Source organism: Rhipicephalus microplus, unplaced genomic scaffold (genome assembly GCF_043290135.1).
Source record: "Rhipicephalus microplus isolate Deutch F79 unplaced genomic scaffold, USDA_Rmic scaffold_14, whole genome shotgun sequence".
NCBI classification, from domain to species: domain Eukaryota; kingdom Metazoa; phylum Arthropoda; class Arachnida; order Ixodida; family Ixodidae; genus Rhipicephalus; species Rhipicephalus microplus.
Window position 1 is genome coordinate 24,490,392 of NW_027464587.1, and position 13,237 is coordinate 24,503,628.

At 47.8% G+C, this 13,237-nt stretch overlaps 1 protein-coding gene across 8 annotated transcripts in view; it reads right to left on the bottom strand.

Moving 5' to 3' along the window:
• The window catches only part of LOC119180745 (latrophilin Cirl), a 490,851-nt gene that overhangs the window by 108,259 nt on the left and 369,355 nt on the right, over window positions 1-13,237 (bottom strand). For all 8 annotated transcript variants that reach the window (XM_075882931.1, XM_075882933.1, XM_037431878.2 and 5 more), the window contains 2 exons: window positions 12,926-13,186; window positions 11,698-11,874 (listed from right to left, as the gene is read on the bottom strand). In XM_075882931.1, the coding sequence (XP_075739046.1) occupies window positions 11,698-11,874; window positions 12,926-13,186 (438 nt within the window). The remainder of the gene's footprint in view (window positions 1-11,697; window positions 11,875-12,925; window positions 13,187-13,237) is intronic.

The following is a 13,237-nucleotide window of genomic DNA, read 5'->3' on the forward strand; positions in this document are numbered from 1 at the left end:
AACACTTTCTATTCAGACTTCACTAATTTTTGTGGCAGCACATTAAACGACTTCAACAGACACGATGTATAGAGTCAGCACGAATTTCTGAAATCAGTAAAGGTTTTGTAATAGTTTTAATGCCAAACTTAAGTCTCATGGTCCTCCTAAGGTGGATATTACATCTATTGACTAAGCACTAGAAGAGAGCATAGGTACGCCACCTAGCGCTTGTTCATACTCTTCACTGCTCGGCTCCGAGAAGGCTTGAGTGAGAAGACAAAAATATTTTTCTCTCGTGTCACTGTGGTCAACCATCCACAGAGGCGTTCAATAGGCAACGCGTATCCTCCTCGCGTATGCAATATTATTGTTACGCTTGCACATGCAAGCTTTTTTTTTTGTGGCATTTTCGTGTGTTATTGCAAGAATAACAAAGACGTTGTTAGTCAGCGCCTGTGCTTGTTTCGTCTAGTCTTCGCGGTACGCCTTGGTATGCGCTCAAGGTGTAACGTTAACGCAAGGAACCCGAGACGAGCTTTATTGCTTGTTCTCTATTGTAACAGGAGTCATTTGTTATCGTCTGTCAACCCAGCGGCACTGCTTATACACACAAAATAACTGAGTTATTAAAAAGGTGCAGGCGCATATTGATTGAATCGTAGATCGCACAGGACAAACTGAAAAAAAAAAAAGCCCAAACCTGCAAGCGGATTTACACTCGACATGGCGTGTCCGTCGACACGCTATACGAACAGGTGGTGCGAAGTTGTAACCGATTCTCGCTGGTGGAATTGATTAACCGAAATAAGCACACTTGAGAAGGCATTAACTCGAACAAAAGTGTTCTAACAAGACCAAGGGACAAATAACGGTTGTCGTCCAAAAGGAGGGAAAACTGCACCAGTTTGCATGAACAAATACATTGAATGGAGAAGGCTGTCGCGCTAACGGGTGACGGGCTTTATCGTCTCAAGACCAAGAATTCATAACGAGAGGCGCCGTAGCGGAGAGCACCGACAACTTCGACCACCTGGTGCTCTTTAGCGTGCAATAAGAACACGGGTAAGAAGCATTTTCCCTTCCATAAAAAAATACCGCCGCCGTGACCAGAGTTTGGTTGTCATCGGTGAAGCACGATAGATAGCATCTTGGCCACGGCAGCTAGCGTGTTATGCACAGTCGGATATACGAAATGCAGTGGTCAAAAATGTCACATTTTTGCGCACGTAAGTCATTTGCGAACGAACCACTCAATCACTGCAAACAGCCGTGCCAGGCGATGTTTTTCAATCGGACACTCTCGCCATAACGAGACCGTCATCTACATTAAGAGAATCATACGCGCAATTATATAAAATAAAGAGGGGCACACCCGCTCGCATCACATAGCGAGCCCCTGGAAAGACGCATGCAAACGAGGCTGGGCCGGCAGCAGTCACGCGACGAGAGCTGCCACACAACAACCCGCGACACAAGCAGCAGGCGGTCCTCGTTCGTTTGCGTGCATTGCGCGTTTTCTCCCTCGGGGCGCGGTTCCAACGCGGGCCGGCACGCTCGCACCAGGTGGGCGGGGTAGCACCAACGAGCCGTCGGGCGACGCACACAGGGGACGCGCGCCTCTAATAGCTTTGGCAGGCATCTCACAAACATCGACGGCGGTGGTCCGAGCTCATCAGCGCTGATCGCCAATTAGAGCCAATTACCGGGGAAGGCAGCGATGGGTGCTGGTGCGAGGAGGGTGAAAGTGCGGCACATGGCGCGGCTTTTTGCGAGGCATACTTGGAAGCGCCCAGTGCTCGGCACGGGGAGAGGCTGTTGCGTGCGCTGCTCCGATGGACGGCAGCTGGGCGCCCTCCGCCTCACAGCAGCCGGTTGGCTCGCTGCTACTCGCGCGAAACGGCTCGAGCGGAAGGCTCACTTCGAAGCACCCTCTGGCGACAGCGGGGTTGCCCGGCACATGGCACAACTCGAGAACTGCTCGCAAACGCTAGCCAATGGTGATGCGAACTTGTTTCAAGATCCTCTGGTCGGGACGACACGCGGTGAACGTAAGAAACGCGAGGCACCACAGCTACGGTATTTAAAACACACGCGGAAGATGAAGGGAGGGAGCTTTGTTCGCAAGTAAAATACGTTTCACTTGTGATCAAGTGAATCACAAATATCACAAATCAAAAGAAATGGCGCATTTCACGTGTGATCAGGACTTCACTGTGAACAGAAACGTCATTTTGTGTGTGTGTGTTTAAATCTTCACTTTTGTCGGCCGAGTGCTTCCCGTGTTCTGCGGTCACCTGGTTAGGACAAAACCGACCGAGAGGCGGTGCGCCGAATCTTCGTGCGTTGCCTACGTCACCCACCCCTTTGCGTTACACGGGAATGCAGCCCCAGCGACCGCTCTGCAGCAGTTGCAACGCTGCACTTACTAGGGCCTCGGTTCGCCAACTGCCGCGTGGAAGAAGGCGATAGAGCCGCCGCGGGTTGTTTTGGCACGGAGTCCGCCGCCGTGAGCGGAGCCGACTAGGGGCGGCGGAGTCCAGCTGCGGCGGTATGGAAATGACCGGAGAACCTGAAATATCGTCGCCGCCACCTCTCGAACATTGTTTTACTCTCCTCGCTCGGCGCCCCTAGGCTGGCGACCCCCGTAAAGATGCGCCAAGTGAAAAGATGGCCGACACCACCTTCCCGAGAAGTTGACGTTTCTCCGAAGCTCCTAACACTGAGCGTTCAGCTCAATTGTCCTCATTCCACGTCAGTGGTTATGATACTCGACCGCTGAATATCGCCGCAGCGGCCGCATTTTCGACGAAGGCAGGAATGCTTTGAGGCCCGTGTACCGATACTTAGCTGTAGAAACTACCGTGGTAGACATTTCCGGAACCCTGGCGCCTTTATTCAAATTACCTCACAGGCTCCTACATCAGAGTATTGTGTGAGGGGGGGGGGGGTTACATAAGTAGGGGTAACAATAACTGGAGCATGTGAACTTCATACAATGTTTATTGACGTAGTACAGAACACTGAAAAAAAAAGAAAAAGAAAAAATGGAAACAAAAAACTTCCTTATACAATAAGTAAATAATACATCAAGTAGAAGATAATGCCGTTACCTCGGCCCTGAGTTTGGTTGCATTTCGAATGTTAACGATGTGCTCTGGAAGACCATTCCAATAAGTAATTGGTTGTGGCAAGGCGGACGAATTAAATGCGATGATTCTACCTGAAATGCGTTGGTAACCTAATGGGTTATTCAAACGACGTGAGGTGCGGAAAGGTTTTACCAGAAGCAGTGATGACTGATGCGCACTATATACGATCTTATGGAATAAGCAAAGCAATTCAATTAGTCGGCGTGATTGCAAGGTAGCAAGAGAGAGTGATGATTTAATGCATGTTACGCTGGAGTGATGGTTGCAGTTCCTGAAAATGAAACGTGCGGTGCGATTTTGAATAGCTTCGAGGGAATTAATTAAGCAAGCCTGATGGGCTGACCAAATGGGTGTTGCGTATACTCTAACTGTGGACGAACGAATGTTTGATATGCGAGTTTACGTGCAGTTGTAGGAGGTCCATGGAGATCCCGTTTAAGATAACCTAACGTGCGTGATGCTTTAGCTGTTGTATATCATTGGACCAGCAGAGATTATTGAAGAAATGAACACCGAGGTATTTGTAGGAACAGGCAGGGGACATTGAAGGAGGAGTTGGTCTTTTTGCAGCTGGTTGTGATTAACTTGCGCTCATCTGTGTTAAGTGACATTTGCCATAGTTTGCATCAAGCGGTTACTTCGTCTAGATCTCTTTGAGGTTCTAGGTGGTCTGCGGGTGAGCGGATTTTGCAAGAGCTCATGTAGTCATCTGCGAACATGTTTGATGAAATGTTAGACGGAAGGTCAATAATGTAAATGAGCAACAACAAGGGGCTTAGGACGCTACCTTGTGGTACGCCAGATAGTACATTGCTTAATGGAGATTAGTGATCGTAAGCAACTGTGAATTGTTTCCGACATTACAAAAAGTTTTTTAACCGTGATGTTTTAGTGAGTCTAGATTAAGGGAAGTGATTTTAGCTATTAAACGTGAATAATCGACGAGATCGAATGCCTTTGAAAAGTCTAAAAACACGTAATCTGTCTGAACGTTTTCGTCCATATTCTGCAGCAGATCGTTAGTGAGTTCTAGTAATTGTGTTTCGCACGAAAAACTTTTCCTAAAAGAATGCTGGTTAGTGAAAAGGAACTCGTGAGTGTCGAGATGCTGCGCAACGTTTGACGCAATTATGTGTTCGAGGATCTTGCATGGCACTGATGTCAATGATGTGGGTCGATAATTGCGTGCGCCAGTTTTGTCACCTGATCTGAAAATGGGGATGATTTTGCCGATTTGCCAGTCCGCTGGAATTTCTCCTGTTGTGAGTGACTGACGAAAAATATGATAAAGAGTGGTGCTTCAATGACAAACAGTGTTCTTTAGAATTTTCGGATTTAAATATTGTAGTTTTGGGACGATAAATCCCTACAATGATTCGAGCTTCTTTTAGGCGTAGCGCGCTTCTCAGCAACACAACTGAGCGCGATCGGCAAATAACGAAGCATCGTGTGTCGGTACGCGAACATGAATGCTGAGGAGCCGCCTCGGGGCCAGTTGTCTAGAAAGAAGCAGCAATGTTCACGACGAAAGAAAATAAAAAAAGATCATATCCACCCAATGCTTCCAAGTCCAAGATTTGTCGATAACCAAGCCTTCATTATGTATAGCGCGTAGTGCTGTTTATTTTTCTTTAGTCAATATTAAGTAAGGAGAGTTTTGAAATTATGTGCCAGAACTACGAAATGCTCAGAAAACGTATGTTAGCGATGTCTACCATCACGTGGCTTTGAATTCTGTAGGCGCACGAAGTAGGTGCACGAGTGTTATTTCTTTTTCTTTTTTTTGTCCTCATTTCGCACCCATCTAAATATTTCATTTACCAGCCGTTTTATTTGCGCCCAGCCACCGATAAAGTCGGAAACAATAATTTTTTAAAACTGTTGATCGAATAAAAATTGAGTAGCCGAGGTTACGTAAACCATTCCCATCTTTTCCATAGACAGCGATGTATAACAAAACAGGACAAAACAGAGATTAGCATTACGACGATTTGGGGACTGAATCAGGGGCGACAATAGACTACTGCTCAGATGGTAAATCTTACGAAAGGCTAAGGATTTCACACGTGGAATACAGAAAAGTGCCTCAACAAAAAGGTTTACATTTTCAAAACACTCACTCTCTCTCTCTCTCTCTCTCTCTCTCTCTCTATATATATATATATATATATATATATATATATATATATATTGCTGGAGGGTAGGGCCGGTGACTGGCTCTTCAAGTTTTAAAACTGCGCGTGACACTACCCCTTCAGAGTAGTGCTGCTGACGCAATGAGCAACGGCTGAGTGGTTGTGTGTGTGTGGGGAGGAGAGTCATCCACAAGGACGGCTCTTCGGTGCTCATTCGTCTTTAAACGTGTGTCACTAGTCCCGTTATTCGGAGAGGCAATCGGCGGGCCAACTTATCAGCCCCCCGAACTGCATTCCGAAAGCACGGGCCATTTTAATTTAGTCCTGTGTGGCGCACCAGCGAACGCCGGCTGTGGTTCAGAGAACGAGTCAGAGCCGAGAGTAGCTAACAAAACAAAAATATATTCCCAAATACGGCAAAAATAACAACACATAAATATGAACACTCGACAATATTCCAATACAATGCGTCACCAGTCACATACTCGATACAACATGTTTTACAACACAATAAGATACACTCAAATCAACGACACACGCTAAAATGCAATTTTATGCATTAACTAACCAATGGACCTAAAGTTCGTCAAACATATTCAGTCCAAAGTTCTTGGAATAAAGCTTGACTGCTTTTCTTCAAGGAAACACTCACTCAAAGTCCGGCGCTGTTGTTCCGCTGCTCCCGAAGTTTCTCTTTCAGGAAATCTCACCTCGTCTAATGTCTGCACTTCAATAACAAAACATGTTCGCCAGTAACGTGTCGGCCACTCACGCGCTGCGACTGCAGAACACGTCTTCACCCGCTGGCGGTAAAAGAAACACTTTTTCTTGTGCTTGCAGCAAAAGAGTCCGCACGCCGTCGGACCCTTCATCTCCTTCTTTGTGACTGAAGACATAAGTTTTCGCCCGACGGCAGAAGAACTCTCATCTGCTCTACGCACGCTGGCGCAAAATTTTCATCTCCTACTTGGCAACTGTAGACACAACCTTCGCCAGACGGCGGAAGAACTCTCTTCATCTCCTACTTACCACCATCCGCTGCTCGCTCATATACGTTCGCTCTCGGTTCTTGAAGGCTCGTCGGCGCCTCAGTGGTCGGCGCACTGTAAAGCCTAAACTGTGGAAGGGGCGAGGCTTTCCGAGAACTCTCCCCGACCCGTGACGCAACCAAGGAGTGAGTGACTCAAGCTTAATTCTTATCGAAGCTTCTGGTGTTCGCTCGGCGACAGGTGCGAGGAGGTTGGTCAGCGTATAGCGATGACGCTTTTCGAGGAAGAGAGGATCGCGCCCGAGGAGTCCTTCGATGCTTCCTTTCTTCTTTTATGGTGGCTTCTGGTGCGTCCAAGCGGCGCCTGGTGTTGTCGCCGTTGCTAGAATTCAGAGGTGCGAACTTTTTTGTCCACTCGTTTGTGACAACGTGCTCCTAATCAGGTCCGGAACAGGGCCAATAAAATACAGGACACAATGCGTCACCAGTGAACAACCACGTGAGTTACTTCTCAGGGGCCACATTTTTTTTTCGTTTTTGTCGCAGTCACTGAACCAGTCTGTAGTTTGCGTTCGCCGTATTCTGTCTTGTAGAAATAGTTTCCCACTATTTTATATAGGTGGAGTGAATTATGGCGCCACCGTCTATGCATATTTCTGAACGAGCGCCGTTGGTGCGCTGAGAATGTGTGTCTGTAAGGCTAGTGTTGATTGGCGTTGAGTGAGGCTTCGGCTCAAAAGCGGATACGACTGCGCAAATATTGCTTCTGTGAAACAAAAATTTATAAGTGGTTCTCATTTACGCGTATTATATTCTAAAATAAAAGTCCACTCACCTCGATGGCATAACCAGACGATTAAAAAAAAAGAGAGAGATACAAACGACTAGCCTAGCAAGCTAAGCAAATATTTGTTGCTTTTTAGGCTTCGTAAAATTGTACATCAACGCATAAGTTTCCACGTTAAATAAAAGTCGTTTCTGTGCAATCATAAAGAAATAAGAGCATATCCATGGAATGAATGATGATCAGAAAAAAGAGAGAGATACAAACGACTAGCCTAGCAAGCTAAGCAAATATTTGTTGCTTTTTACGCTTCGTAAAATTGTACATCAACGCATAAGTTTCCACGTTAAATAAAAGTCGTTTCTGTGCAATGATAAAGAAATAAGAGCATATCTATGGAATGAATGATGATGAGTGGAGCGAAGCACCCGTACGTCCATCCGTGCTTCTGCAGTCCGTCCATCCGTGTCCTTCCATGCGTCCGTTCATGCGTCCACCCGTCCGTCCATGCATTTGTCCGCATGTCCATGCGTTCTTCTGTCCTTATGTCCACCCATCCATCTGTCTGATAGTGCGTCCATCCGTCCATGTATGTCTGTCTGTCCGTCCGTCTGTCCATGCGTCCGTCCATCCATTCGTCCGTGTGCGTCCATCCCTGCATGCATCCATGCGTCCGAACGCGTTCGAGAATGCAGACGGCGCATGGGTAACACCGACGATAAGCGAGCCAAGAAAGCCGAGCACAAGCGTCTTCAACGCACCCACCACTCTGCTTCGTCCATGTCCCACCGACCGATCCGCCACGTAAGGCGACTATCCAGGAGACTGAGGGAGGCACTTTTTCCTCGTACAACCAAGCAAAACCTGCGCAGCAGCCAATTGGGTAGCGCAATCTAGAATATCCTCACTCAACTGCAGTTTGTATGTATTTCTATGAGACAGCGCCATCTATTATACTGCTCTAGAGATATTGCCTTCCTATTTTTCTCGTCTCTTCTCTCGGTTTCCCGTCTGATATTCTCTCGATTACGCCACACGCAGGAGATTACGCCACACTAAAAGGAGCTTCGCCCCTAATTATTATGGACCACCTCTCCAAATGGAACAATGGTGGGATGCGAAGCAGCAGCGGTGCGCACACCGTTGACCCGGCTGAAACGGGCGTAGACGTGGTAGCTGAAAGAACGGTTTCAAGCGAAACTCAGTGTATCCTTTGCTCGAGTAAGCATTAATTGCGCAAAGACATGGCAGGCAGGTTGGGTTTCGTGTAGGTTTCATCGCAGAGAAACGAGCCGGATGAGTGTTTCCATTCGACTGGCGGTCGAGCATTGCGGGCGATGGGGGGTTAAGCGAGAGAGAAGTGTGCTGCGCGCAGGCGGAGCAGCAACACCGCCTAGGTGTGTTGGGAGGCGCCGGCAACTGGTGCGAGGGAGAGAGAGAGTGACTTGACCTACTCGCGCAGCTGCGACTTGAACAACTTGGCATCGTTTCAACGACTGCGGCGGGAGTAATGCGGTGCGGCACGTTGGCACGGAGAGGCGGACGGACAGCGTTACACGGGTAAGTCAAAGAGCTGCATCGCATATAATAAATAGCTCACTGTGTGCTCTTTCAGTGAAAAATCAGACATATTGACGCAAGGAGGGCGTTGCGAACAGACGATCTTCGAGGTGTCCGGCCTCTACGTGAATGATACAAATACGCGTCACGTTCTAGGATCAGATATTCCGGAATTCCCATGCATCCGACTTACTACAGCGCCCGTTTTCCTTTTCGCTAAATGTACGAAACTCTATGTTCCTGTATTTAGGCGAAAGATGCTTCATCAAACGTGGAACTACACCGTCAGCGTCTCGCATCGTCGAGGACGCCGAATATTATTATTATTATTATTATTATTATTATTATTATTATTATTATTATTATTCATACGGAGTATGCGCACCCTTGATGATGAGTGTGTGAATGAAAGGGTGACTGACGAGCAGAGGAGGTAACTAAGAATGAAGAGGAACGACACACTACCCTACTGCTGCTTGCCAAGTGCATCAAGGGGGAGAAAATAACATCTGAGTCGAAACGCCACCACGTGAAGGAGCACCCGACTGACTTTCGGCGGCAGTGAAAAATTCGCGTTTCTATACGGAGACATGTCTTCACCGAGCACTTCACAAAATGGAAGCAACAGCTCGTTAACGCGCGTCGTGCGCTTGTCCACATCGCCATTTTTATTTTATCTCGGCGCCTTTTCCCAAAAGAAAAAAATCAACTTCTGCAGCTTTCTCGCCGTTCAAGACACTTCTCGAGCAAAAAGAAAAAAAAAAGTGAAAAAGCAGTGAAGATGTCAGTACTAGGTGGCGTTCAAGCGGGAACGTGGCACTTCTCAGGTTGCGCCGCTTGAAGACCACATGCGCCGAGCTAGTATATCAAAGCCAAGGGTTCCCTGACAGATGGCGCTGCCTTCAGAAAAGCGCAGCTTACGCAGGTTCAGCAATTTTCCTATTTTCGGCGTTTTTCTGTGTATTTATGTGTAGCTGCAGGCAACGGCAGAGTCATTCTCATTAATCGCAGCTGTGCGAATACTTTCTATACGCGAGCTTTTACAGTTGAGCTTTCCTAAAACACGTGCGTTCAGAATATGCACTACTACGGCAACGCGACGCACCTACACATTGTGTAAGGAACCGTCGTAAGTCACGACTCGAAAGGAAGGACGCTGCTTCAATGAAGACTTTGCGGACAGCTCGCTGCACGGACTGCGCATGCCAGGCATATCTCGAGCAGTCATGGCACATGGAGGCGATAAACTTGAGTGGTCGATAAAAGTGGCCGAGAAACAAGTATATACAACGAGCGTCAGTGCTGCATGAGTGGGTTTGACAAAAACTTTCATATCTCTCCTGGATGTTAAATATAGCCACGCACGCAGAATTGATTGATTGATTGATTGATCGATTGATTGATTGATATGTGGGGTTTAACATCCCAAAACCACCACATGATTATGTGAGACGCCGTAGTGAAGCACTCCGGAAATTTCGACCACCTGGGGTTATTTAACGTGCACCCGGATCTGAGCACGCGGGCCTATAGCATTTCCGCAAATGCAGCCGCCGCAACCAGGATTCGATCCCGCGACCTGCGGGTCAGCAGCCGAGTACCTTAGCCACTAGACCACCGCGGCGGGGCCTACGCACACAGAAATAAAGATTCAGGGGCTAGTGCAGCGACGTACTCGTCTCTTGCCTCGTACCAAGTTGGGCTGCGCAAACCAGTGTTGGCCATCGCTTAATTCATGAACATTCTGACAGATGTTCCGCCGTCAGTTCATATTTTTTTCACAGTACTCCATACCAGCAAGGCCAAGGTAGGAGTGAAATTAGAAAAAAAGAAAGAAAAGATAGTGACGTACGCCTGAAGAAATAACTGATAACAGCCCTGGAAGGTATCACAAGCAATACGCCAGTGTTACTATAGGACGATATTTAACAAATGAATGAAACAAAAACAGCACCACCAACAACAATCATACCACAAGTAATATAATATTTTCACTGATTCGATAGGACAAATGCTGCTCCAAGACTTTGTCGATATTGTCTGCCTTACAAATGAATTCGGGTAGACTGCTGAAATCAGAAACAGCGCGGGGAAGAAAACTCCGTTTGAATGTCTCCGTTCCGGCAATGTCTGTCGTAGGGTTTGTCTGCGACAGATATGAAGAAATATGAAGAAGCAGAAATACCAAGCTTTATATTGAAAATATTGCGCAAGGATTTCGGTCGAGCAATTTTTCTGCGGACAGCCAAGGCGGCGACGTTATGAGGTCTCGGAAGTTAGGTAGGTGAATCTAGTCTCTTGTATTTATGGAGTACAAATCTGATGGCTCTCTTCTGTACCAAGGTTCTAGCGAACTTCGACGATATGACTGTGTCTTCCGTTCCTTACGAGATTTCCTTTGTTACCCTGAGGCAGTTCTTCAGGTATGTAGTGTCGTGACACAGGTCACCCGACTCGTAACTACAATCGTGCTCTAGAGGCCCTGGACGAGCACTTCCTCTCCCCCTCCTCTTCTCGATTGAAACACGGCTAAAGACGTCGTACTCTAAACTACACGCCGCTGTTGCGCGATTTCTTCATCCGCTACAGATGCACCATACGCTTACAATGTCAGAGAGCTGAGCCAGATGGAATGTATATGAGATTCAAGAAACAGGGCACGCAAAGACGGACACAGGAGTGAAGACATCACAAACGTTGACTAACAAGGCGCACAACAAACCGAGGCACGAGAACTTATCCGCATGCCCATGCAATAAGAGAACCTATCACTCCTGCAAGTTCGGGGTTTACGTGGGAGATGGCTATTTAAAAACTTCATTTTCTTGCTTGTGCCTGCATATATATAACGGCGGTAGCACATGCGTCCACCCAACTTTAAGTAAAGTGGGCAAAGACAAATCATATGTCTGAATGGTTATCTCTCCACTAGACCACCCGGGTGTCGTATTGATAGGTAGCGTATTGCACGGGCATGTATATAAGTTGCCAAGCCTTCTTCTTTTCCTACATTGTGCGCTTTCGCAGTTTGCGATGTCTTGATGTCACTCTTGTGTCCGCCTTTGCACGCCCCGTCACGATGTCGTTCGGGGCATATACCTCTTCCCAGGTGGGGCGAGTCAAAGGTGCTGCCCTCGGTGGTGGATGCCCAATTTCCGCCCCAGATGTCGTAGCCGTCGCTGAGCTCGCTGCTTGGAGAGGCCCGATACAGCGTCGACGTTGCCATAGTCGTCCAATGAGGGCTCGCAGCCGTGGTCGTCGTCAACTCGTCAGAGCCTGCGGCACGGGTGTACACATAATCATCAAGCAAGACCTCCTGCCACACTCATGTTTACATGCAGGCTCGCCCATAGCGCCACTGCCCGTTTCAACGCTCTTCCGGATCAAACTTCACCCCATCTTTGATCGCGAAAGTTTCTGCGAGACCTGACCTCGTTGCATTTTAATTACTTACAACGTTGCTACAGCTTGGTGCTTGTCAGCCTTCTTTTGATTCTTTTTTTCACTTGCTTTTAGTTTATCTTTCGTAGTTCTGTACATACTGATGCCCCTTTACTCAATGCCATTTGATGACACTGTCTGGCATTCGTTTAAACTAATAAATAAATATTCGAACCAACAGCCTAGCAACTCGCACAAACGTTTATCGGCACGTTTCCAGCACGCATCGTTACCTCCAATCGAGGCCGAACTGGAAACGGCTTCGTGAGACAGCCACACATTCGCTTAAAACTCGAAATACGACAAGAGGAATTCCTGACAGGGTACATGAGATGAAATCATGGCCTCATAAAATGCTGTTCTCTAAAGCTGAAGCGAGCAAACTGTTCCATGCATGTTGCAATAACACACCGACAGAGGCCATCTATTTATCGTCCCTTTACAATTCCGTCACATGTCAGAGTCCAGGTCGAAGAACGCCTCAACAGATTGCGAACCTCTTCTAATTAGAAGTGAGCTCTACTCCATGGCACCCTGCTTATTTCGTGGAAATTTCGATCAAGGGAGGCGCTACAATCAACTGGATCTACCATCATGGTGACACGGACGCACACGCAGATAGCTGCGCACCGTACCACAATGCATCAACTAACTGATCATCAAAATCTGGTGCCCCCTCCAAGACGGCCATCTTCTTCTTGGTCAACGGCAGCGAGTCATGCTTGCACAACTGCACCTGTCTTTGTTGTTTTTCGTCTAATCAAACAATCATTGCGAAAAAAGCAGTAGAGCTCTCCTAATAGCTGGCCGCAAGAGCCAACTCTAATACTTCGTGAAAAGAGCACCAGAAGGGGCTATACGATTGGGCGTAGAAGAAGCTACGTACCGGGGACCTGGGGCTTCGCCGATGGCCTGGCCACGGTGCGCGCTTCGCTAGCCGAGGACAGCGTTGGTCTCGCGGTCGAGGTCCGATGGTGGCGAGAGGGTTCCGTGGACGGCTCTCCCGGGGGAGCCAGAGAAGACGGCAACAGCGGAGGAGGAGGAGGCCTCTGGAACTGGGTCGCTGGTATGATGATAAGCGGTCGCGTTGTCGTTGTCGTGGTAGGCGTCGTTGAAGACGTCGTACTCGACGGCGTCGTCGGTGACTCTGGCGAGGGCAGCGGAAAAATGTGCCACACGAGGAGTGAGGTTGGTGCGT